Source organism: Simochromis diagramma, unplaced genomic scaffold (assembly GCF_900408965.1).
Source record: "Simochromis diagramma unplaced genomic scaffold, fSimDia1.1 OVJJ01000604.1, whole genome shotgun sequence".
Taxonomy (NCBI): domain Eukaryota; kingdom Metazoa; phylum Chordata; class Actinopteri; order Cichliformes; family Cichlidae; genus Simochromis; species Simochromis diagramma.
In genome coordinates this window covers 428381-454338 of record NW_024387416.1, presented here as the reverse complement: position 1 = coordinate 454338, position 25958 = coordinate 428381, and the positions used below count along the sequence as shown (strand labels likewise).

The 25958-nt window shown below is 41.2% G+C and overlaps 2 protein-coding genes across 6 annotated transcripts in view; both read right to left on the bottom strand.

The window, feature by feature from the left end:
* The window catches only part of rbpms (RNA binding protein, mRNA processing factor), a 53231-nt gene extending 32333 nt beyond the window's left edge, over positions 1-20898 (bottom strand). For 2 of the 5 annotated variants that reach the window (XR_005693259.1, XR_005693260.1), the window contains exon 1: positions 7060-7580. Coding sequence is in view for 3 of the 5 variants with exons in the window: in XM_040012349.1 (XP_039868283.1) it covers positions 7060-7122 (63 nt within the window). In the remaining 2 variants the exon portion in view is untranslated. Of the gene's footprint in view, positions 1-7059; positions 7581-14981; positions 14988-20887 lie in introns of those variants that run through there. The other 3 variants (XM_040012350.1, XM_040012348.1, XM_040012349.1) reach the window with 2 other exon arrangements.
* A 688-nt stretch (positions 20899-21586) lies between these two features.
* On the bottom strand, positions 21587-25656 carry dctn6 (dynactin subunit 6). The gene is made up of 7 exons (XM_040012351.1): positions 25381-25656; positions 25080-25144; positions 24869-24974; positions 24655-24743; positions 22745-22792; positions 22094-22236; positions 21587-21998 (listed from the first exon to the last, which is right to left on the bottom strand). Exons 1-7 carry the CDS (start codon positions 25413-25415, stop codon positions 21900-21902), a joined length of 585 nt encoding a protein of 194 aa, XP_039868285.1. The 5' UTR covers positions 25416-25656; the 3' UTR covers positions 21587-21899.
* Positions 25657-25958: the final 302 nt, after the last annotated feature.

Genomic DNA, 25958 nt, shown 5'->3' with positions numbered 1-25958 from the left:
GTCTTTCATACAAACGCCATTCTCTTCTTTCCCTTTGTTATCTGATGACACTCGCTGAATGGACTTTAAATTCCTAAGTGCTCATTAACGTGAACTAATCTCCGCATCAGCCTTTCCCGGACTTCCTTTGTTGTCGCCTACCCGACAGGGATACCTTAGACTGTTTAGTGTTGTGGTTGGTCGGGTGGGCAGAGGGTTAAAGCGTCTTGCGCAAGCGGAGGAACAAAAAACAACAGGAGGATACTCAGTCATCCTCGGCGTCACCATGAAGAAATCCTAGCCTGCTGCTAACAAGTCGTTTCCTTTATGCGTTGCAGCTGTTTCTTTTGGTTTGTCATTGATGGCACTAAGTGATCCCATATTTTCATCTGCAAATAATGACTGCTTTTTATCCATCCGTCCATCCATACAGCTTCAGCATTTTTGGTGCAATTCATTGTTTTGAGAATCAAAGGTCAAAAAAGGAAGGCATGATTGCAGAATATTACCCTATAATAAAAACCACAGCAGCTTTTCTTAAATCTTTCAGCTACTCTTTACAATTTTTTAAGCATTTGGACAACACAAAGGGTTTGGACGTGTCAGATATTGGCCACTAACACCGGTAAATGGTTTTAACCAACCAACAGAGAATGTTAAAGACTCATATAGGCTTTCTAAGACTGATACCAGTGATTTAAAATTATAATATAATAGATGATTTTTTTTCTTTCAGGTACATTAAACAAACAGATTTCCATATTATGTGTAGTTATTTATGAGTATTTACTAATTACTCACAAGTAGGGCAGTTGCAGAGCGCCCTGTAAAGGACAAACTATGCAACATCAGCACTCATAACATGGTTGAACTGTGTTTCTACTTTTTCTTTTTTCATCACTATTATAAATGTCAGTGCCAATATTACTGGCAAATAACTACTATCGGCCAATAATATTGGCCTGCCAATAATCAGTCAGGCTGTTGTACATGGCATCTTATTTTCCAAGATGGTCAAACCAACAGGGCCACGGTGTTATCAGCCAATGCAGATATTTAGCTGATATCTTGGGGATATCTAGTAAAAACACACAAAATCCCTAACATAATTAGTTTGCTAGCATACACAACAAAACAAATAATACATTTTAGAATCTAGAACTAGAAAAATACCATTATTAATTATTAGATAAGTCATTATGTATTATATTATATTATATTATATTATATTATATTACAATAAATTCTGAAGTCCTACAGTCAGCAGCTTTACTGTGACAAGAGAAAAAGCTAGTTTTCTTGTACATTTTGCTATGGGTAACATTTTCTCTAGTTTTTTCAGGTCTGACCTTGGATTGCTAATTCTTGCTGGTCAGCCAAAGGGCGGCTGGCATGCAGCTGCATAGTCAGACTGGCACGTTTCTCCCTGGCTAGATTGTGTCTTTAAGGCTCTTCCATGTCCATAAATGGTCCCTATGTTCAGAGATCTCTGCGTCAAGAGTCCATGGCCCTGAGAAGGGATAAGCAGTTTGTCTGGTGGGACTAAATTGGGTGCACGGGAGGGGGGGTAAAAAGAACGGAGAGCTATGAAAGTGCAGAAGAAGAGAGAAATTATAAACAGTTACTGGGGTGGAGGGAGGGAATGTGGGAGGAAATGAAAAGAGTACGATAAGGAGGTAGCAAGGAAAGAAAAAGGGTGGGACATAGAAAAGGACGGAGGGAAGGAAACAGAGGGGAAGGGAGATAAAACTGTAGAGAGGGAGCAGGAGAGAAGGAGGGGGGGCTGGTGGCTGGGCACAAAATAAAGAAAAAATGTAATGCGCTGGGCCACCATGTGCTGCCAGCCTTGGCATTGGTTGTACCAGTCTCTGGAACTCTAGTGAGGGTATCAAATGCCATTCTTGACATAATTTTCATCATCGGCAACCCCTCGCGGCCTGTGAAGGAAACAGACCACTGCCTTCAGGATAGAAAGGTTTCATCCCAGCATAAAGGTGATCACTCAGAACAACTTTGCATCGATTGGGAACGACCCTTCCTTTTAAACTGGATCAAAACCACTCCAGCAAAATGCGGCCTACTGCAGAAAAAGCACTGGACGGCCTCATCGTACGGCCCTAATTACTTTTGTTTCCCTTTAATTTATCGAACACCTGAGCTGAGACAATGTGGAGAGCATAAAAGGAGAGCGAAGGCAGGTGCAAAGAGACAAAGATGGGATACTGTATACAATAAGGCAGATAATTATAGCTCATGAGTAAGCAATATTAATCAGAGGTGACAGATGAAGTGCATAAACACAGTATTACCAAGCAGAACAAAATGGCTGGCGCTGTCTAGGAAAAAAGCGCACGCTTCCTTCCGCTGTGCAGCATGTGATTTATTTCAAAGCAAGTGACAGGTAAGTTTTTTAAAGAGGAGTAATATACATATAGAGGTATGTATAATTATCCACCTGGATACAGTTATTATCTCTGACTTTTGTCTTTTCCCCTCACATCTGTTTTTCAGGCTCTTTTGCCAGCCGGCTGCTCCTGACGCTGAGCCTTGTTGTTGTCTTTTCAAATACCTCTTGTCGTGCAGCTGACAAACGGCTAAGATAAGATGACAATTCCCTTGGCGCTTTTATAAATAAACGCCAAACTATCAGACGGGTAGATAGAGCAAGGTTTTACTGCTTGCCTGAGCCTGTATAGGGATTTTTTTATCGTGTATATGTCTATATATCTGTCTGACATAGGCTACTTCACAGACAATCCTTTGGATGTTTTTTCCCTATCATGGCCACTTTACCCTCTATACTCCCCTCTGGTCATGCTTCTTGTCATAGAGAGTTAATATATCCTTGTGCCCTTTTCATAGATACATGCGCATGTACAGACCACACACATGCCCACGCCACCGCGCTTACAGACTGGCACCGGCCTTCAGCCGCTTCACCGTGCTTCTCCAGCAGCGTAGCTCCCCACCTACATCTCTTCATGGAAAAGGTCACGGTGGCCACATGACCTGCTATTTGAAGAGGGCCTGTTAGATACCCAAAGCAGGCCAAGCACAATCCAATTACACCCCAGGGAGATACGCCACATTTGCTGAACTCCGCTTGAGTGATATTCGGTTTCTCTTCGGGCACTTGTAAAGATCCACTTAAATGTTTATGATCAGCTGGGAACAAGAATCAACAGATGTCTGACAAGTTTCATACTTCTGCTGCCTTTGGAGTGTTACATCCGGGGGAGAGACAGCTCCGCTTTCATGTAAACTACGATTTCGAGTAAGAGACTGTTTCACCTTGTGGAGGAACAAATAAAAAGAGGGATGTTCTGTGCTCAGTCATTTGTCAAAAGGCAAGAGGTTGGCTGGTGGACCTCCAAGTTTGGTGTGGGGAGATTCAACTTAAGTAAATACACTTTAGCTGGAGGGCAACTGACATCAAAGAGGTGAAAGGTCAATCTTCATTGGGTGAATCGGTCAGCTACAAAGCATTCCATGTAGTCATACATTCACCTTTTCTCTCTGCAGTGAACTGCCTACCAAGTGCTAGAAAATCCAGGCGAAAGATCCCCATCAGGTCCCGGAGCCAAAGGTTACGTGTAACAAAGAGAGGATTTTGTCTCATAAACTGTCTATAAGTCCAAACATGGTCCTTTCTCAGTAACAGAAGACCAGAAGACTTTATTCAGTTAATAGCCTTAATTACTAACAGATAATCAGTGTTGCAAATCACTAAAATGTGCTCATTGTGCTTACATGTGGTTTTCAAATAGGGTTGCACACAAATAACTGCCTCACTTCAGTAAATAACATGCCATTTGTCAGTATAAAGATTTTTTGCATTGCCTAAATGCTCAAAAATAGCAATTAATAAAGATTTAGTAACGTCTCCGGAAAATTTCACAGTCACTGGATTCCAACTTCTATTTATTTTCCCAGCAATCAGGTATCCGACTGATCAATAAATCAGCTAATCGTTTATAAACTGATGGGATTAATTTGAGGTGAACTGGGTTGTTTCTTCAGTGTGTCCCCTTTGTCATGGACCGTCTCCTTCCTGATAACACATCTGGAATTAATCACTTGAACTCGGGGTTTTCTGAGTACACTCCACATCGCTGCCGCCGCCGCGGTTAAGACTACAGAAAAAACACGCTAGGCCGATCTATTAAAAGCATCTTCGAGTCAAGCTTTGGAAAACCCGCTCCAGGTGTCTTGTCCATACAAGGTCTGGAAACCGGACCTCGTTCAACCTCTTATCTTTTGACATTCACCAATAAGGTGACGGCGTGTCACCTCGGCAGCATCGGCGAAGTGAAGTGCCACAGTACGCGAAAGCATCCAGAACACCTGATAATGTCGCTTATCAGAGCGGCTCATGAGATTAGATGCTGCCAGGCCCCCGAAACCTGCATACCTTGCCTGCAACAAGACCATGTTTGGTGAGCGGCGGTCCGCAGAAGATAAACATTAAGCATCGTCGAGCTTTCGTGTACACAGACGACGGCATGTGGGGTTGAGCAATGAAGCGGGGACGAGGAGCCGAGCTCGCTGCAGTGCTTTACCGGTGCGAATCAGTGATCCATTGAGTCACATACTACACTGCCCAAGAGGGGGGGCGGAGAGCTGCTGCTGCTCAGCATGTGAGAGTCATACCAGCAAGGCTGTTAAACTTTGGCTCTCTTGAGGTTATAGTTTATGGTTACCTCTGTGGTGCTGTTGCTGGCATTTTTATGCTTTCTGCATCAGGTGAAGGGACATTTGTGCAGACCAGACTTTCATGCAAACCCCCCCAAGACAAGTCAAACTAAGTCAAAGCGTGAATTAGTCTGAGTACATCCGCACGGGCCTGCAAAAAGCTTGAATATGTATCTGCGCGTGTGACAAACTCCCTGCTCCTCTGCATGCAACACACACCGTTCCACAAAAGATAAAGTGGTGCTGTCTGACCTTAACGTTAATTCACCCAAGTAAATGTAAGTCCCTGCCGGTCTGGATGGCTTCCAAACATTTCCAAAACCATTAGATCTCTCTGGCCATTAGTCTCCTTTTAAGGTCTCTGTCTGCCTGCCTTTTACACAACCTGCACCTCATCTCTGAGCTTATGGACATCACAGAATTTTTAATAGCTGGGTAGAAGTTTGAAGCCTTGTGTCTTTGGCGAACTACAGCTGCAGCTAACACAGCTTATTTCCTCGTAGACCTATCCTGCAGTTGAGATCTTTGAATAATCTGACGTCCTCATTTAACTGTTCAGTCTTACAAAAATGATCCGTAAGCGGCGTGACTGTAACCGAGTGTCACGAAAGCAAAAAGAAAAGAAGCAAATCCTCACATTTTGAAAGCTTTCGTGCTTTAATATGATCAGTCGCTCATGAGAATGAGCAACTAAACATTTCAGCTACAAAAAGGTTGTGTCGATAGTAACAGATCAAGTGTTTTTCTTGTGTTTTGCCCTATTTTGGTTTAATTATAGCTGTGTTGTGCTCAACTTAATTCAAAACAGGCAGGTGCTTAAGAAGGTGCTTTAGACAAAAAACTCAAGTATTTCTCTGGCGTCAGCTTCTGAAATGTGAGTATTTGCCACTTATGAGACTTTTAATTGGACATATTTGCAGTTTGTACAGTTAGATGGTCATACACAGACATCTTTTGGTGCTGAGTAGTCATCTTTCTTTTGTTGAATATGTTCATTTTACACGGAGTAGTTGTTTTTTATTAGATTCAATAACAAGAATACCCTCAGGGCCGTGTACTGGTTACAGAGCCCTGCTTGACTGACGGGTTGTTAGTAAAAGGAGAAGGTGACACAAGCTTTAAACTCAAACTCCCTAACCTCAAGAAATCAGCTCTTTGGTCTTTACCTCATCTGTGTGGTGCTACAGCAGTTCCCCCGCATCCATAGCAACCTCAACAGTGGACCAAATATGGTATTACATCAGGCTGGCTACATCTCACTATTCAGTTACAAAGTGTCTAACGCTACACTGAGACCTAATCAAATTGCTCCAAGAGAAATATCTGATATAATCTGATACACCTTCCTTACATCACTCGACTGCGGATGTGCAGAGCTCTGAAATAACAAGTCTGTCATTTGAAGAGAGATTCATCTGAGCCAAAGAAAATCGCCTCATGCAAGGAGAGCCGTTACAGGCTTATTTACCAAAGAGGAGATATTGTTGGGCCGGATTGTGCAATGTTTACAGAGGAGAAAGGGAAGAAATGAGGCTATTATCCTGCACGATAGAGAGGAAACATACTTTGAGAGCACGTTAAATGGATTTCCACCAAATGTTTTTCTTTCTTTTTTTTTTTTTGGGGGGGGGGTAAACAAAGCCATTCTGTTTGTGTTTAGATGTAATTAGAAGAGGCTATTCTTGCTCCACTGTAATGCAGTGGGCTCTCTGTTACAACCTGCTATTACCTACATGTTGCAGCGGCAGTTGTTTCAACTTCAATTGCTCCCTCAGCTTCAGTGAAAACTAATTCGCCCTGGCTCTGAATTCCCTTTACTACTGCTTTCCAGTGCTGTGTGAAGTCTGGCTTTATTGTACAGTAAGACACAGCTAGCAATGCCGTAGCACAGCCAGGAAAAACACAATCCTGACTTCAAAGTTATTCGAGACTTGCTAGTTAGTGATTCATCAGTGCTTCGTGCCCTTCCCTGTTCTTGCTGCTGTTTTTAAATTTAAAAAAAAATGACGGCTAACTTCAACAAGGCTACAATACAATTTAAAGAAAAGTAGAGGAGAAACGTAAAAGTGAAGACAGGTGAAGAATTCAGTGCAATAACAGCGCATTACCTGCAGGAAACCGGTGATAGATGCTGTTATGAGCGAACCATACAGTCGGTCTAATAATGTAAACAGCAACACTGGAAACTTTTATGAGGTAAAACCAGATTACGGCACAGAAAACAAACAAACCAGCATACGAGCTACACCTTAATGAATACAGGAGTGGAGGAAAAGAAGCAGTCGCTGTTAGCATGACTCGGTTTTTATTGAGGATGTCATTACGGGTCAAGGAGCCACCCACAGTATCACAGACAGACGCTCGAGCACCTCGGGCTCGCATACGTACCTCCTCCTCGTGGTTGGTGAATTCACTCGGCTCGTTTTCTTTCTCGGGTTTGTTGTTATTCATTCTGAGCGGGACTCTTTCTCACTTTCACTCGGACGGCTCTTCTTTTCTTTCCTTGTTTCCCCCTCCTCCTCTTCTCTCGCTCTCTCTGAATCTGCTTCGCGCTGCGCTTCTTCTCCAGGACCCACAAATTCAAAACCCCCTCCGACAGTCCGCGCGCGAGCCCGCTGTCCCCCTACTGACCCGAACTTCCCACTAATTTGGCCACATCAATGATGACGGATAAACCTCATTAATTTTTTTTATATATATATGTACATATATATAATTACAATAATTCGCTGCGGCTGATGTTGCTGTTGAGTTGGATATTCCTCGGCATTCTCTGGAAAGCCTTACTTTTCGTCTTTTTTTAATTAGTATTATTTTTCCAGAGCCTCTTGCTGTTGCTGTTCCCCAAATGAAATACAGTAATGTTCACCGGACCGCGCCGCGAGCAAACTTCTCTACCCATCTCCTGCGTGCGGCAGGGGAGGGGAGGAAGAAAGGGAGGCGGAGAGCGGAGGGGAGGGAGGGGTTTGGTGTTGGTTGGGTGGGATGCACCCTCTGCTCGGCTTTATCAAGATTTATCAAGTGCTGCAGGAGCTTCAGTGGAAAATCAGTACCAATCACCCTTTGGACCACATGAATGTTATATCTGTCACCACAGCACATATTCTTATATGTCCTGGTTTTATTCTTTGTTTTGTTTTTCATCAGCTGCTCTGGGCCTTTATTACACGTGCATGTTCTTATAGTGTGTGTTTCTTATATATTTACTCAATGTCAGAGGTGTCAAACTCATTTTACATTGTGGGCCACGTACAGCTAACTTTGATCTAAAGCTCCTCTTCCTGTCAGCCTATAGAAATTTAACCACACATTTAACCCCATTTTTGTTTTAATAATAAAAAAAAAAGAAATATGTGCAAAAAATAAAATCACACAAAAAGTTCTGTTAGCTGCGCAAGAAATGTGGTTATGTTTGTATTTATTTATTTATTTGTTTGTTTGTTTGTTTGTTTGTTTTTACTGTGAAAAAAACATAGGAACTTGAACCAGATTGGAGTCTTTGGTGGATCTGTTCTGGCCCCTGGGCTTTATGTTTGACACATCTGCTGTATGTTTAAGTTGTGATACTTTATATGAAACCAATTAAGCATAAAGCCAGGAGAAAGTAGAACTATTCCCTTCAAATGAATCTAAATTGAAAAACTGATTTTCCTCACATTGTGTATAAAGAATATTTTTTTCAAAAGTCTTTCAAAAAGAAAGTCTTTGTGTTTGGTAATGTCCAGACCTTTATTAGACCTCTTGAGAACATTCATATACAAAGTATGGACACAGTTAAAAACACAGTCAAAGTATCTGGGGAAATCACAGACTGTATATAAAAGATGGCATCAAACACCGTGACATCACACTTTGGTTCGTCGGCTTTTGTTATGAAGCATAATCCTCCACTGCAAAACATGAACAAGGTTTACAAAATAGTCTTAATTTATTATTCAACATGAATTGAAACGGGTGACTTAGCCTATAAACTCAGAGGTCAGAGCAGAAAGCTCTTTTCTGATAAACGTATGTATGACAGGAAGTCTTTTTGCAACTACAGCTATCACCACCTGGCTTCTTTCAATAGAAAGCAGATTTAAGGCACTTTCTGCACTGGCTTTATTTGTCAGAGACAGAAGCTACATTCATGTTTATGGGTGCAGCCACAGGTTGTAAGGGTTTAATCACATAGACACAGGTACTTGTTAATTAGTCCAAAAATAACATACAAAAGGCTGTACAATTAAGATAATCCACACTATCACTGGATAAATGTATAAAAAATGCTCCAAAGGCTCCAAACACTACAAACATGGACAAAAGGTCAAAAGGAGTTCATGGAGCCTGGCTGACACCTAGCAGCCTAGTCAACCACACACTTAACTTTAAAACAATGTAAACTGATCAAATGTATTTAAAAATTCAGTCTCTGCACAGTTGTTATGTAGGGAAAATATGTTGTTTTTAACCATGTGTTTAGTTTTGCAGTAAACTTGGGCCATTTGACTAGAAGTCTACAGGGACTGACTCACGTTTGAAATCAGCCTCAAGTGGACATTTGAGGAACTGCATGTTATGACTTTAAAATTTGACTTCAAGGTTGCTGTTGGGGATTAAATTCAGCTGAAATGATTCAGCACTCAGCAGTACTACTACATGCATGTTTATTGTTTTTCTCCCCCCCCACACACACATCTATACATGTGAGATGTTCTAGTCACTCACAGTGACCAACACTTTTAAGTCTCACTCACATTCGCACCTACAGGTGCTTTTAGGACTGCAAGATGAAAACTCCTCATATAAAAATGAATCACCAAGGCTCAAAGCCAAAACTTTATTGCAGCGGGGAAACAGCACAAATCAGCACACTGCTGTGCCACTGAAAGTATACACGAGGCATGTGAGATTGTGAGACAGTCTTTTATATGGGGTCTTTATATATTGGTACTCGACACATGAGCAGCCTTGTATAACCGTTAAACCCTGATCAGGAAGCAGATATTACTCGTAGTATATTTTTCAAATGCGTCTTCATGTTGCCATATAGTTTTATGCACCACAGTTTTAAAGTCACTGATTTTACTGTATATCTATAACCTGTTGACTTATTAACCAAGTTGCACTGCAAACATGGTGAGCATAAGATGACTTGTCACCCAGAAAGGCATGCCCACTCAGGAGTATTTCTCCCCTCTTGAAACGCAGAAGTCAGCAAAATTCATTGTCTGCAAAGCAGGAGTTACAGACAATTATCAACCTGACTGCTTAATAAATTTCACGTGGCTCTCAGTTCATCAGTTCAAGGCCTCGGAGGGCTTCTGCCGTTTCAGCCGAACGGTTCTTCTCAGAGTTATAGCCCGTCTCCGTGTGGATTTACAGTGAGCAGGTTGAAAACAAAAGAGGAACTGGAGATAACACCTGTAAAGTGCTCAAGATTGGGACGTGATTAGTTGCGTCACTTCACGGTGAGCTCACTTATAACCTCAGGGTGCAGGGGTAAAAAACAACAACAACAAAACAGCTAAACCCTGGAGGTGTGGGAATAATGTTGCGACAACAACAACAGGAGAAATACTAAAAGTTAAAATATTAAAAATGTCACTGGTGTTGCCTGCTTTTGTCTAGGGTGAGGGCTGCAGAACAGCCTTAAAAGCGGCGATCAGGTGACAAGGCAGCCTCGAATTGTTTTTACCGTTTCAAAACATTTATTTTGAGCAACTGCCTCACTTTGTATTCCGCCGTGAAAAGTTCAGGAGCTGACAGCAGCTCCGTCGTGGGGACTTTGACTATATGTTGCGTGACACTTATTGCACAGGACAGGAGCTCGCTTTTTTATGACAGCCTGCGCAGAAAAGAGAGAGAGTCTGTCTTTTTTTGCTGAACTTGCACCTCAAAGGCAACAAAAGAAGGAAAAAGCAGTCGTCGTGGATGGGTCGTACAGATTTCTGCTCTTTCCCCTCCCCGATCACGTCTGTATCAATTACGCCGCGTCTGAAGCGCGCGCGCCGAAGAAGGGACACGGCAGAGTCTTTTTATGCTGATGAGAAGCGGCTGATGGGAGAGGGAGGAGGGTCTCGGAGCCTTCGAAGCAGATAAAAATGGAAATGTTCCCCTTTGCTTCTCGACACCCCTGTATCAAAGCTTCCAGCCCGAGTCTGGGGAGCAAGGAGGGGGAGGAGAGGTAGGAAGGCGGAGGAGAGGATGGGATAGGAGTTGAGGCGGGGTGACGGAGAGAGCGGGGTGGGGGAGATGTCCCAGCTGTGTTTGACAGGTCTCAGGGCTGAGCTGTGTGGTCTGATGCTCGGAGAGGGAGGGTGCCCACCACCATAAAAGCACACACACACACACACACACACAAATATATATAAAGACAGACAGACACACTGGGGATGTGTGTGTGTGTGGGGGGGGGGGGGGGGGGGGTGAAAGAGGAGCCGGCAGGAGACAGACTGGTCACGGTGTCCTGGGTAACATGTCAGCAAGCTTTGACATGGTCCAGCCCAACATGAAGATATCTCTGTGTTATCTAAGGGGCTGCTGGGTTAGCAAAAAGCAACAATGTCAGGCAGGCTGCTCAGAGAAGCTTTGTTTCTTTAAGAGTTGATAAAAACAGAAATAGCGTGCATATTAATCTTGTTAAAGAGTCGGGGGAAGAAGGTTAGGAGTAATACTTGAAAGCTACAATCAATCGGGAGCCGGTAAAGTGGATCAGCATAAACATCATCTAACCCAGCTCTGTTTGAACCTGAAAAAAAAAAACAGGCACCTACTAATAACTCAGTTCTTACCTTATTATATTGGTTTGATATTTCACCACCTTCCCTGAAGTTCTTTTAAATGAGCCCTGCTGGGGAATTTCCTCAGAATCAGGTCTCAACAATGTCCGAAGACTTCTCGGCTCACATGTAAAACACAACAGGAGACTACTGAAAGCACTCGAGTTTGGTTTAGCTGTCTGTAGGAGAGGGCTTCAGGAATCAGACTTCACACAGATTTTGTGCTAGGGATCTGGCAACACAATGTGTGTCATTTGTGCCTTCCTATACATGCATCTCCACTGGGAAATGTCTGGGAAAGCTGAGGCCAGGGATACATGTGTGAAAACAGCTGGCGGCTCTTGTGGAAGTGAAAATGGAAAGGCATTTTTGTAGCACTTCCCCAGTCTTACCGACCACTTGAAAGCGCTTGACTACGCCTTTCAGTACAGCCCGTAATTGTTTCATTCTTATTTTATTATTCCAAACAAAAAGTAAGAAATTTGTTGCTGCACTGCTGCCAGATCATTAGCATGTAATAGCCCAATATGTAACTCTTATAACATAAAGTGTCATTTTTACACTCTTTTTTGTTAAACAGATCAAGAACACGAGCCTTTGCATAATAACTATTTGTCTTTAGAGATCAGTTACCTTTTCTCTGAGCCAGACCAGCTGTTTCTTTACTGTTTCCACACTTTATGCAAGGCTACAAGCTGAAACTGAAGCTTAAAATTTTTCCCAGTATCCTCCCATTGTTTCCCAATATGTCAAAGCACTGCATCAAGAACCAGAGAACTTTTCTGTAACAAGCTATTCAACAACCAAAAGCAGGAGTATTGAGACACAGATTATCTAGTACCTTCTTCTGGATCAGTGACTCATGGCTAAAATGCCAGCTTGATATTAAGCCCAAAACAAAAATCTATCATGACACATCGCCGATGTATTGACCAGCGGTGGATCCCTGAGGGAGGACTCCCGTGGATCTTGCAATCCGCTCAGTGAGCACTGCAGTCAGATGACTCAACAATGTCTTGCTTTGCCTGTAACTCTTCCACACCCTTTCTTTGCATTCCAGCAAACTCCTTGCAAATCAACAGTTAGTATCTTTATCCTGTATTACCAAAAGAAAAAAAAATCAGAGGATGAACAATGTTGCTAGATGTCAACTGTAAAAACTGTCTGTAAACCTAGTAGATCAGTGTTTGGCAGGGCAATGCACTTCACCCCTTTGAGTGATGTGGGATAAGTGGCTCTCATTGGGCTTGGAGCCAGGTCATTCCATTCCTTGGACTTACTGATACAGAGTGTTCCTCCCTTATTCTCGCTGCCCTTTGATCTTCCTCTAAGATCACTAATGAGCAATTTGTGGTCAGATTGACCCGCTCTAATTGGGCTAGAGAGGTTTGGTGCTTTGTTTCAGTTTGATCAGTCCTTTTCGCTCTAATTAATTACCCCCACCTCCGCGCCACAAAAAAGTCACACTAAGTGACAATACCAGTAATTTTTTTAAAGCTTCTTTTAATGGGCGAGCTTGTTCTCTTTCCTTTCTGTCCTTTCAAGTCGTTGTGCTCAGAGATCGCTGCCTTCAGAGACAACATTTTGCTGCAATAAAGCCTTCTCTATTTTTTACTAAGCCACTGAAGCCTTTTTTAAGCAGTGTCTTTTCAGCTATGCCTTTGCCTCTGGGCAGCCTCTGTGCACACTTATTAAATGTGCATACTGTGTTAGCTTGTAAAGTATGTTTTGATCAGTTTTCCCTGATAGCCAGAATCTGTAACTATTACGTCCATGTTGTACAGATCCTGTCACCCGCCATATCATGAAAGGAACATAAAACACAGAAGTCAGTATGGCTGACTACAAATCCAGAAAAAAATTAGAAGACAAACATTTCCTTAACAGTGTGGACAGAAGGAGGGGATGCCTGACTAAGTTCCTGGAAATCTACTAAGAATAGAAAAAAATAAAAAACATTTTGTGCTCTCTTTTCTACAATGAGATTCAGTTTTACTGTGGAGATACTGTAGCTTTTCTAAGAATTTAAGCCACGACGTATCATGGGAAACATTATTTTAATCAGGGTGACCAATCGCCCTCTTTTCCCCGGACATGTCCACTTTTCACGTTCTGTCCGGGGCGTCGGGGGGGATTTTCGAGATTAATAAAAATGTCCGGGTTTTCCTGTATTCCGACAGAGGACCCATGTGTGAGGAATGCAGTATAAGGCTCAAATATTGGTGATAAACCAAATAATTGCACTGCCTAATAAGCTTTATTTAATTTAGCTGACTGGTAGAAAAAAACGTAAGCAACTTGCAGAAAACAATGATTACCGTTTCGTTTTGTTTCGAGAATCCGTGTTAGCTTTATTCACGGTTACATTAATTTTTCAACAGTATTAACAATATTGAAGTTGGACTGAACATAGCTTCATCATATATTGTTGTGCCACGTTTATCGCCTAAGATTAGACTTTAGGGTCAATGCGAACCACAAGTCTAGCCCATAAATGTGCCTAACCTGACTCATCAAAATACCTTTCTGTCTTTATGTAATGGACCTGCAGTTGTGTGAAGATAAAGCATCCTAAGCAAGAAGGCACAAACTTTTGTCAATAGACACTACCATAAACCTTAGTGGTTCGCTGGGCAGAGGACGGGTTAAGTAGAGAGCAAGGCATTGTGTCAATTCCCAACTGTTGACATAAGACAATGTAATGGACTCTGATGTTCCCTTTGAATGTTTTTGAGTGGTCCTAAAATGTCTTGGGACAGCTACTCTTCTGTTGTATAGTAGAAGTAATAAAAGGTTAAAATAAAACCAGGGCCCTAAAGCCTTTCTCATTCCTACTGCATTTAATCATTACTGAACAATGTGCAGGTTAAAAAAAAAGTAATTTGCTTTCTGCAGGTTGCTTTGACCAGCCGAATTACTTGGCACGTATGTTACATTGGCCTTTGCTTAAAGTGGATATAAATTATGTATGTATGGTCATTGTCATTTTTGCTCCATTTTGTTCTTGTTCTTTGATTCTTATTCTTGTGAAGTCACCATTTTAAGCTATCGTGATGATATATTTTTTTAATGAAATATTGATTTGCAGTGCAGAAAAAACATGTTCTTAAAAACTGTATTTTGAGTACAATATTTAAATCTATACAGGGGAACATCTGCGTTGAGGATGCTGAGCTTCATTCATTTATTTCACGCATTCTTGTCTTTTGTCCATTAAGTGCTTATTTCAGTGCCATATATGCACATATAAAATGGCAAAATGTAGAATTCATTTATGTAAATGGTAACATTACCATGCGAACAGGCCGGTGCTCAGGAGAGGCAAGGGCAATGGATGAGAGAAGGAGGGAGAACAGACAAATATTCTGTGGCAAATGGAAGCATTTAGTGCGACATTCACCTCAAAAGGTCCTGTCATCTTAATCTCAAGAACTGTCACCATTGGTGGGTAGAGTCAAAGACCTCGCCCAAGCTGGTAAACATGCTATGACTGAGTGCTTCCAGACCAAGAAGCATCACTTTTCTTGGCCTGCAATCAGAGGGTTTAACCTGGGACTTCATGATTCAGTTCTGAATCCTCTTGAAGTGTTGACCTATTTGTAAAAAACAGAAAACAAAACCCAGGAAACTTAATTAATAACCTGGAAATCTGCACCACTCGCTCATCCACCTCACAAGGTCTGGGGTCTAGAAAGCTTTATTCATCAAGATTGAGGTTGTAGGTTTTAAATAAACCTTCTAATTAGAATAATATAAAAAATAAAATAATAAAATTGCACTTATCAACACTGAAGCAGTATTTTTTGGATAGTCTGTATCACACAGTAAGCCTTAATATTAATCAGACGACATCATTAAATATCCAAAAATGCTCCAACAGCACAAACAAAGTGCAGAGGTCCAAATACGTGACTCATCGGTTCCAGTTTCGCATCGGGGTGTGAGAGTCCGTTCTCATTCCCAGTGTGTAACATACCGACAATTTGTCACATCCCGAGGCGTCTCATAGTAAGGTATCCTTCCGCGTCCTTATGAAACGCGCCAGATTGTGGATGGAATTCAATAGAATGACGCTCCTGGCAGTAACACAAGCCCTAACCCTAAATTTATCCCTAACCTTAACCACAACCTTAATCATATTAGATAGTGTTTTCCAAAGTGATTCATGATGAGAAAGTAAAATAAATGTACATGTCTAGATTAATTCCAAACTGTTCTCATGTTTCCGAAGATGTAACATACTGATAATTTGTCACAAGTGTCCATCACAGCCACTGTCTGTTCTTTTCGTACTTCTGTTTTCTGATGTTTGATGTTGTTTTCACACTTTTGCCATTTCTGGTAAACTTCATTGACACATTCCCTTCCCTGCTTTGGTCTACTTGTCAACCAATCAGCATTGGACTGATGCACCCACATGGAGCATGCTATTGGGATTTCAGAGGACTGCATGTAAGCACGTTTACATTGGTTGAAAAATCCTATGTGTAGCCTCTCAGCTAGCATGGGTAAGTTAGCCAGTAAACAATTAAGTATGCAGACTGACGCAGGTAAGTATACTCCAGTGGTACATTACATAGAACAAGGTTAACATTATTTCTTTAACTTGGCATGTCTATAATGAGGTACCACCAATGTTCCCTCTAAGCTGCGCGTGTGCGCAATTACGCACTGCTGGCACGGTCTCTGCGCACAGAAAATCTGCGTTGCGCACAAAATAGAAAAAATCTAATCTGAATTGAAATTAAAATGAATACTTTAACAATTCTGTTTTGCAGTATTAGTCAGTAAGTGACTGGCTGCTGCCGTATGGGATTAGAACGATGCCACCTTATCCCATAGTCCAGCCAATGATGCGATTCACATTCGTATATACGCAGCTAATCAACGTCGACAGGCTATGACAGCGTCCTTATGTGCCGACACCGCTGTTTTAGCTACAATGCCAAAAAAACCCCACCCTTTCCTATTGGTTGAAAATGTACCATGTCCACCAATCAAAAAATGATATGGCAACATGGCATTTAGTTGTTTAGGAAGTGGGAAGTTTTAGGAGTGACAGCGGTGTTTTGAGATGTGAGAGATTTGAGACGTTTAGCGCAAATCTTGTGTAGTTAGTGTGTAGTGTAATCAATAGTTTTGTTGTGTGTGTCAGAACAATGAGGCGACTGCTGAATGTTACAGGTGTTACAGCAGTGATACATCTCCTGTTGTCAGGCCTGCAGGTATCAGGCTGTTGTTCTCCTTTATCTCATAGTGGACAGAAATTATTTTTTGGAGTGGCACAAATAATTTGTGTGGCTTCAAATTTGATGCAGAACAGCTGATTGTTCTGTAAATAGTTTGAAATGTTTATTTTAAAAAACACCTTGGCTGCATTTTTAGGTTAAACAGCTGCAAAAAACTTTGTTGTTTGCATAACTTGGATACTTTTTTGAAGAAGTAACTATATAATTAAATTGCCCAACATTGGTGATTATATACTGTATTTTGCAGACACAGAGTTACAGGACTCTCTCCCAGACCACAGACTCATACTCATAATACAAGTCAGAGCTTTATATATATATATATATATATATATATATATATATATATATATTAGGGGTGCAACGATATTCGTATCGATATTGAACCGTTCGATACAGTGCTTTCGGTTCGGTACGCATATGTATCGAACAATACAACATTTGTAATTTATTTTATCAACTTTCCTTCTGACGATGCTGTCTGTGTTGAGCGCTCAGTGAATCTGCGTTCGACTACTCCGCCTAGGCTCGACAGTGCAGCCTAGGCGGAGTAGTCGAATGCAGATTCACTAAGCGCTCAACACAGATAGCATCGTCAGAAGGAAGAGCGCAGGGCAAGCTAGCAAGACAGAAGTTAAGCTCTCCTTGCAACATTCAGATCTGGCGTTTGGAATTATTTTGGTTTTCATGTGACGTATGACCCTGAAGGTAAGCGAGTCATGGACTAAAGTAAAACAGTATGTTGGATGTGCCATGCAATGCTCAATTACATGGGTGGGAACTAGTGTGTTAGCGCAGTTAGCTCGTTAACGTGTTTGCCATCTAGCCCCATGCACGGGGCGATCGGCGGTAGCTCGTTAACGGAGATTTGCCGTGTTGTGGCGTTAAGGTCATTTCAACGAGATCAACCTGAAAGCACTAGTGGGAACACAACGAATATGACTGCACATTTACGCCGACATCATCCTAGTGCAAAGACAAAAACAACAAGCATGCTACTAACTTTAGCCGAGTCATTTAGACAGCTGTTAGCACATGATTCTCCTTATGCTGCTGAGAATATAGCCCAGAAGAAGCGGATAGTATAGCTTTTATTTTGGAAAGAGACATTTCTCTGTAATAAACTCTCTTTTCCAAAGATGAGTGATTCCTCAATCAGATACAGGGCTTGCAATATCGCTAGCCCGACGTCCTTGGGCTAGCGATTTTTTCAGTCGGGCTACCAAAATCTATCTCTTCCCTGCCCGTCGGGCTATTGTAGGAAGGAAAAATATATGTCAATGCTTTTGCATTCTTTCAGAAATGTAGCTGGGTAATTATGTCATTGGCATCGGTGAGCCACTGTCAATATGTGACATATTGTAATTGCGTTTGAATTTGCGCTTGTTTTTTTGCTTTCACTTTGCAGTCGTGCGAACTGTGTATAGAGAGCGACAGCACTGATCTGTGAGTGATGATAATTTGTGCACCAATTCCTCTGACATCGTCTTATTAATCGTTAGCTTACTATGCAAACATGACAAGTGAAATCTCCCGCAGCAAGATTAAACATGTGAGAGGTTGATCGCGCAGAGAATCGCTGAGCTTATGTGAGTGCGTGTGTAAAAGCAGCAGGATATATATTTTAGTTCTGCTGAGCCAAATAAGACAGGTCAGGGTGAAGAAGTGACAGCCAAAGAAAAGCTTACCACAAAACGGAGAAGTTATGACAAATCAGACTATAAGGCAAAAAGAAAGTGCAGCTTTATGGTTTCATGGACAAAAGAATTTCTGTGGCTGCAATATGATGAGCTAAATAACCAGGGCTGCACATAAGTGGTCCGCAGGTGCGCATTCGCTGTCAAAATAAAAAACACGCACAAGGGTTAGGGTTAAATTTAAAAACTGTACTTTTGAGTTAAAATATATATTTATAATTTTAATAAATGACAAATTAAAAATGCATGAACATTTTTTTGTATCGAAAAAATCGAACCGTGACACCAAAGTATCGAACCGAACCGAACCGTGAATTTTGTGTATCGTTGCACCCCTAATATATATATATATATATATATATGTATAGTATGTATATATATATATATATATATATATATATATATATATATATACACACACATAAAGAAAGAAAGAAAGTTGTGTTTTTAGAATTGGAGTTCAAGTTATTTTTTACTTCCAAAAGTGTTAACATGCTACACAGGTCATGAACAATATATTTTTTTTTAAATTTTCATTGTAAGTGGGCTAAAGAAGTTAATTTATGTTAGACAAGTAGTCTAACATAAATGTAAATGCTGTAATTTGATTATTTTAATAAACCATGTAACTTGGATGGATTCGATGCTGGCGTGACCACAGTGCACACGTCTACTGTTGCTCACAGTGGTCCAAGGGACCGCTCAGGGAGTTTGTGTGTTCGCTCAGACACATGAAAAATTAGAGGGAACTTTGGTTACCACCACTACTACCATGACCTACCACTACTTTCATCCCACATATACTATTAAAACTAAGCTAACTTTGGCCATGTTAGCTTAGTTGGCCTGCTAGCTTATGAGAGCTTTAATAAAAGCTATTTTCTGCAGTGCCAATCATATAAAATAATTTTACAATCAGACATTTAGAAAAACATGCTTTCAAGCACATGCTGCATTGTCTGTAAATATCTTTATGTTTACTGCATTACTTGGATCTAAATGTCTCCCAAGTAAAAGCGTAGGTGTAAGCTAGCAAGCTGTGTGGTTGTAATGGCTTGCTGGGACTCTGAATGGAAGTGATCCATTTATCATTCCACCAGTGCTTTCCCTGCTGTAAAGTCAAAATGTTTGCCAAGCAAAAAAGTCTCTTGGCATTAGGTGTGCATACTGAAGTGACAGTCAATAATGGTTAACCAGCATCAAGCAACACCTGCCACTGGAAAGTGGCTCAATGAATACCAGCAACATACCACCCGAGAGCAGCAGGGAATGTGACATATGCCACTGAACCAGGAGTGGCATACCACTCCACACTTTTCAACAAGGGTGTCACTTGGTGTTTAGTCATAAAATAAAGTGCTGTATGTACTGAAACCGCGCAGCCACAGTAATTCAGATTTGACCAAAAGTGCTGCACTAACCGAGTGACGCTGTAAGCCACAGAGCCAGGCAGCTAACACGGCAAAAAGGCATGACATCCAGAGGTTGTGGGTCCCCTTGTGATGAAATTAATTATTTCTGTGGGACTGCAATGGAAATCACTGCGGCCTATAGGTCACATTTCACTTTTCGAAGGTGGACCGGACCTGGATGCAAAGGTCAGCTGTCAGAAAGCTTTTATGTCCTCCAAAAGCAACTGGTGGCCTGTTTGAACATGACGGACTACAGTGGATTAGACCAAGACTCTCTGACTGCAAGTGCTGCTGAAAGCACCATAATAGCTCATTAAAGAGCAAGAAAACACATTCTCTCACCCTTTTTTTCATACCAACAGTTACATGTTTCCAAACGGTGCTGGCTCACATTGTTTTCCAGCAGCCTGCTCAGTATCCAGCACTGTTTTCCCATCTAAGATCTCATACTTCTCTTTGTTTAAGATAAGACATTATGGAGTGTTCAAAGAATGCTGCATATTGTAGCTAAAGCCAAATAAAGACTTAAAAAAAGTGAATACCACTGCAATCTAGAGCAGCCTGCTTTAACAAACAAGTGGAAGCTAGATAATTCAGTTTCAGAACTGTACAGTAAGGGAGGGGTATAAATAACTGCTTCCAAATATAGCACAATATTTGAACTTCCCCTCACATTCCTGCTATGAGCTGCTATCACCATGGCCATTTTGCCTGCGTAAAGAACCCACTGCAGATTAAAGGCCACACCAGCCCCCCATGAGGTGTTTGTCACTCTCCACATCCGTGCAACTGTGCACAGCATCTGTCTTCCTTGTCACATTAAAGTAAACTGACCGCTTCAGCAACACCCCAAAATAAAAATGAGGGTAGTGGAAAAAAAAAAAAGAAAGCTGAAGAAGTGAGAACAGAAAAGAGCCTAGACGTGGCCCCGGCTGCACTCCGTTGTTGAAGTAATTAGCCCCCTGGTTGACGTGCACTCCTCGTGGGACTCCACCGTGACATGTTCAAATGAGTATTGGCAGTGTGCGACACCAGCTGTGGGCCTCCTGCAGGGAGCCGCTGTAGCATGCACTGAGCACGACACCAGCCCTTTAGACTCCGAAGAGCATGAGCAGTGGCCTTGAGCTTGTTTTACAGCTAAAGGAAGCAACTGTAAACTGTGACTTCTGAACTTTTTGTCAGGTGATTCAGGCGGTGATGCTCTACTGACTGCCCACCAAACACACACACACACACACATTCAAATCTGTGTCTGTGCTACAGATGGGCTCAGCAACTCTAAAAGGGGGCCTAGACACGATGAGGGGAGGGCAGCCAGGCATTAATCAGACCCATTCTGCAGCTGAAATTGAACCACACCCGCTCTGTGTGGAATTCCCACTCTACCCACCCACGGCACCAATTTGGTAACCCCTGGTGGGAGGACACATGACTGGCAACACCAACATATCCAAGAAAGGGGGCTGCCACACCCATCCTTATCTTTTCAAGGCCTCGCTTTTGCTCAGTGATCGCATTTATTAAATCATAAACGAGTCACAGCCAAATCACGCTTCATTTGAAAGGACTATATTTAACCACACACAAACTCGATCGTGTGAGTATTATTTCTAGAACACACACAAAAAAGATATTTTTAGTCGTGTTATTTAAGAACGCTGCTTTAATTGGATATTTTGCATCACCTGATGAAACAAAGGCTTCATAGCCAAGAGCTGCTCAACAGTTCCTCCTAGTGGTCGAATAATATTATAAAAAAAACCTGAGCTTGAAAGGAAACCTATTTGAATCTTTACTGCATTATTTATGCCATTTTATTGGAACATTTATAAATATAGATGAGACACATTAGCATAAGCAGACATGATACATTTGAGATTTCAGGTCCAAAGTAGATCATAAATAGTCACAATATTGATCTAAAAAGCGAAAGTGCACGTGATTGTTTTCGCTGGATCCGTGAAGACGGGCATGAAGAATCAGAATCAGACAGCGAAATGCTAAAGTGTAAGATAAGTACACATGAATTCAAGTGAAGTGCACGAGTGTAAGGTGTCTGTGTGTGGAGGTGCTTGGGACTGCAGGAGGTTTCAATCCTCTGGATCCTCATTAGTTTCTTACAGGCGTGCCGTTTCCTTTCACCGTTTTCTTCAGGTGGTGGTAGTTGGGCAGGATCTTCATGAGGAAGTCCAGCTGAAGAGTCTGAGGCTATGTGATTAAAAAATATATTAAAAATCATCCCAGGTTATTACAAATGTGCCTACAAGCCAGCAGAACCTGGAGCATCAGCGTGAGGCACTGACCTGTGGCTTTTCACTCTGCACACGCCTGATGCAGTTTGATCCGTAGACGACTGTGTTCTCCGGCACGACCTCGCACGTGTTGATTTGACAGCACGCGCCGACGATGCAGCCGCTGGTCAGGATCACGTTTCTCCCGAGATCAGCTGGGAATGAACATTACAAAAACACACGGTCAAAAATATGAAAACTGGGCTCACTGTAAAACCATATTTACATGTGAGTTTTAGTGGTTTTTGTAGATTTAAGTAAAGACGTGAACAAACAATGTGTCTTTGTGACAGGCTGCTAGTAACATAGTACCTAATGATGCGTTGTTGCAATCTTTGCTAGGTTTTCCATTATGTGTTGTGACACTGTCAAATACAAAGTTCATCTCTGAGCAAAGTGACTTTCTGCTTGAATGATTTATAGGCTGGTAGTGAGTGGCTTTAAAAGACAAACGAAAATGGTTAGGTACAAGGGCTGGACTGGAAATGGGTGAAAAGGCAGCCAGTGTCCAAAGAGAAATTTTAAAAGACCTTCAGAAAGCCTGGGGAATTATTGCTCAAGAGCACTTTAAAACATTGTAAGAAAGTCTGGATCCTTGGAAGCAAAATATCAAGAACTCAGGGTCAAGACTCGAGTTTTTTCTAATGTTAATGCAGTACTTACCCTTGGACTCAATCACATTGTTGTCTCCAATTTTCAAAGCTTGAGAGACTGTATCAGACTTGTCAAGGACTTCAACCAGTACATCAGGGGAATGAAACAACTGATATGTAATCAAAAGATATTGCATACTGACTTATATTGCTGTTTTCATACGTGCTTTCCCTTATTTTCTGTCATATATATTGTTACAGTTGTGAGTAAACATGGACAAATACTAAATACTAAAGTCAGCGTATGTACAAGTAATCCCTGTGACCACTGAACTCGTTTTCTACTCTGTACAATGTCATAGCGAATGGATAGCTCTAAAATAGTCATCTCAGGCACACAGCTCTAGCTGTGACCACAGAAGCTCCACCCACCAGCCATTCAATCCTTCTGTTTGATAGGGACAGCCAATCACAAGGAAGTTGTCCTTAATATGATGGTTCTCAAAATTTTTCCACAATGCCTGCTTCGGAAGCCAAAAGTTTGATTTTTTTTTAGGTTTTTTTTTTTTTTTTTGTTTTTTTACAATAAACAATAAAATAACAAAGATCCAAGATAAGTTTGAATGTGATGTGATGCAGTATGTTAAAAAACTAGCCAAAAATGCATACCAAGGATCCCAGCTGAGCACAATTACAAAGAAGCGATGACACAGTGATGAATAATCAGAGTTTCCCATATTTGAAATGTTTGTTATCTTAACTTCACTGTCTTCAAACATTCTCAAAACTATGTCAAAAAGAAAGTTGTTTATTTAACAGTTTGTGGGGCATAAACTGCAACTAAACATGGCACTACTTTATCCTAAACCTCTCGGGCGTGAGAGGAAAATCCCTGTTCAGCACAGGGGTGCGACTCGGCCAGTCAGCCAACAAAAATTGCCCCCTTTGGCACTGCTGGTAACTTTTCCGTCTTTAGCCTGAGGCGATGACGCTGTGTGAGTTGTGATCATTGGTTTCCTGTAAACCTGGTGGAGTTTTTAATCAGAGATTTAATCATTTACGAATGTGCTATGACTGAGTATTTTTCTACTAAATCATCGTCTTTCAAAGAATTGCCACAGTTTGACATATTCGAGTTATAAATTCATAAAACAATAAACAAAGAGAAATTGATTAAAACTGCTTATTGGCATGGTAACCTACATGTTTTTAAATTACCGGAAGCAAAACCGTTTTCACACGCTGTGCCAAAAAAAGAAAGAAAAAAAAACTGGCCTCCTATTTCTTAACTAACCCTTCATAAAACAGTTCATGTCACATTCAAATCATGTCCTCCAAATCAAACGAGTCTCTCACAAGGAGGCCTGCCCCACATGTTTGAAAACAGCTGGGTTGAGTGGATGAATTTAGAGGCAGCACAGTTACTTTTAGAATAGTTACTAGAACAGTTACTTTTTAGAATATAATAGGAGTGTGGAGTAGATAGAAATGAGCATTAAGTAATTGCACTGTACTGTATGTATATAGTATGTGATGAGCAAGTCAAAGCCTGTTAGTGCTCTCTGGTGGACAAACTCTATATGAACAACAATATTCCCAAATGAGAAAAAGCATTTAACTTATAAAGCAACAACAACAAAATTTAAACGAAAAAATAATAATAATACAAAAATCAGGATTGTATATATTTATTTAATAGGCTAATAATTATAGAGGGCCACGAGTGCCAAAATGAATCAAACAAATACATCATTAAATGTGTCATTAAATCATTAAAATTGGAAACAAACACAAATAATTAATTAAATGTATTATATTAATTGATATATGATTAATGATTCATGTATTTAACTAATTATTCATTTCAATTTTAATTAATTAACCACACATTTAATTAAATGATTCATTACGTATTTATTTAATTATTTTTGGCATCCGTGGGCCTACATAAATAATGGCTATTGTTACAGCAAAGGATACCACATCCAACTTCAAACACATTGTTAGTCCCGATTGTCATGGCCTTTGGCTCCACTCCCTCCGAGTCTGGCATTATATTCTCTGGATAACTATCAAGGGACATTAAAGGAATGAAAGTGTGCATGAAAATGATCACTCAGGAAAAAATAAATGTAAAAAAATAAAAATAAAAATAAAAGCGAGACTGTAAAGTCAGACATCACCTATGGGTTACCTGTTAATGATAAGCGCCTGCTCCTCTATTAGATTCCCCTCTCCGATGATTATAGGCCCTGCTTCTGCTATGATCCGCGCTTTTGGGTGGACCACTGTTCTAGCGCCTGTGAATGAAGAAGAACTGGATTTACATGGAGCTTAAAGCAGCAGCTGTAGATTTCTTTATTCTTTCTTTTTATTTTGAAGGTAGTAATGATATAAAGACTCACCGATAGTCACATCTCCTCTTATTTCGCTTTCAACACACACAACGGCTCCAGCAGCGATTTTAGCACTGCAGGAAAACACGCACAGACACACACAGATATACCGAGATCATCATTCAAATAAACGAGGACTACACGACAGCGAGAATAAGCAGCACATATAGATCATCGCCTGGCTGCTACAGTGTCAGCCAGTGCAATACACGGAGAATATGATTGAACATTTTAATTTCCTGACATCTGTCATTGCTTCAAAATACGCCACGCACGGTGCAGTGCAGGTTGGAAAGCAGTGGGGGTCTACCTTTTCTGTGCCATTAGTTGCTTAGCGTCGGACATCTTCAAGATGAAGAATGAATTGATCCACGGTCGATTATTTATCCTTCAACTGGGGAGCTCTTGGGTTGATTGCATCTGTCTGGCTGGAACATCGTTTCCCCCCCTCTGCTGGGACTCTTATATAAATGCTGCAAAGGACTCCAACGCTAAAAACGAGGTGCACGAAGTGCAGATTGCAACTTAAGCGACGCACAGTCTAAATTATCTGTGATTTCAAGCCCAGTTTAATGAGCACCAGAAGTTTGTTTGTGTTTTTACACACTCACGCTGACATAAAGATCGCCTCCTTTTTGCTGCACTGTCGGTGTGCCTCCTGCAGGGTGCAACAATCACCAACTTTTGGGAGCTGATGGAGCTGTACAGTGAGCCAGTGACATTAATGCCTTTAACTAACAGAGAGGAAACTCTGTGCTGACCTGTTTGTTCATTTAGTGTCAAATACTCTCACATTTTTGTGTCTACTGATTTCTCCCGGAGAGTGTAGGCTTCTTCGGAATAATCCAATTTCTGCCTTTGGATTGTCCGTTAAGTGGGATTTATATT

Excerpts from the sequence above, each read along its gene's own strand:
- dctn6 (XM_040012351.1), bottom strand. The coding sequence starts at position 25,415 with ATGTCCGACGCTAAGCAACTAATGGCACAGAAAAG. Across the intron at positions 24,744-24,868 it reads CAGGCGCTTATCATTAACAG|TTATCCAGAGAATATAATGC; the intron begins GTAACCCATAGG and ends GTCCCTTGATAG. Across the intron at positions 21,999-22,093 it reads TGCAGAGTGAAAAGCCACAG|CCTCAGACTCTTCAGCTGGA; the intron begins GTCAGTGCCTCA and ends TTAATCACATAG.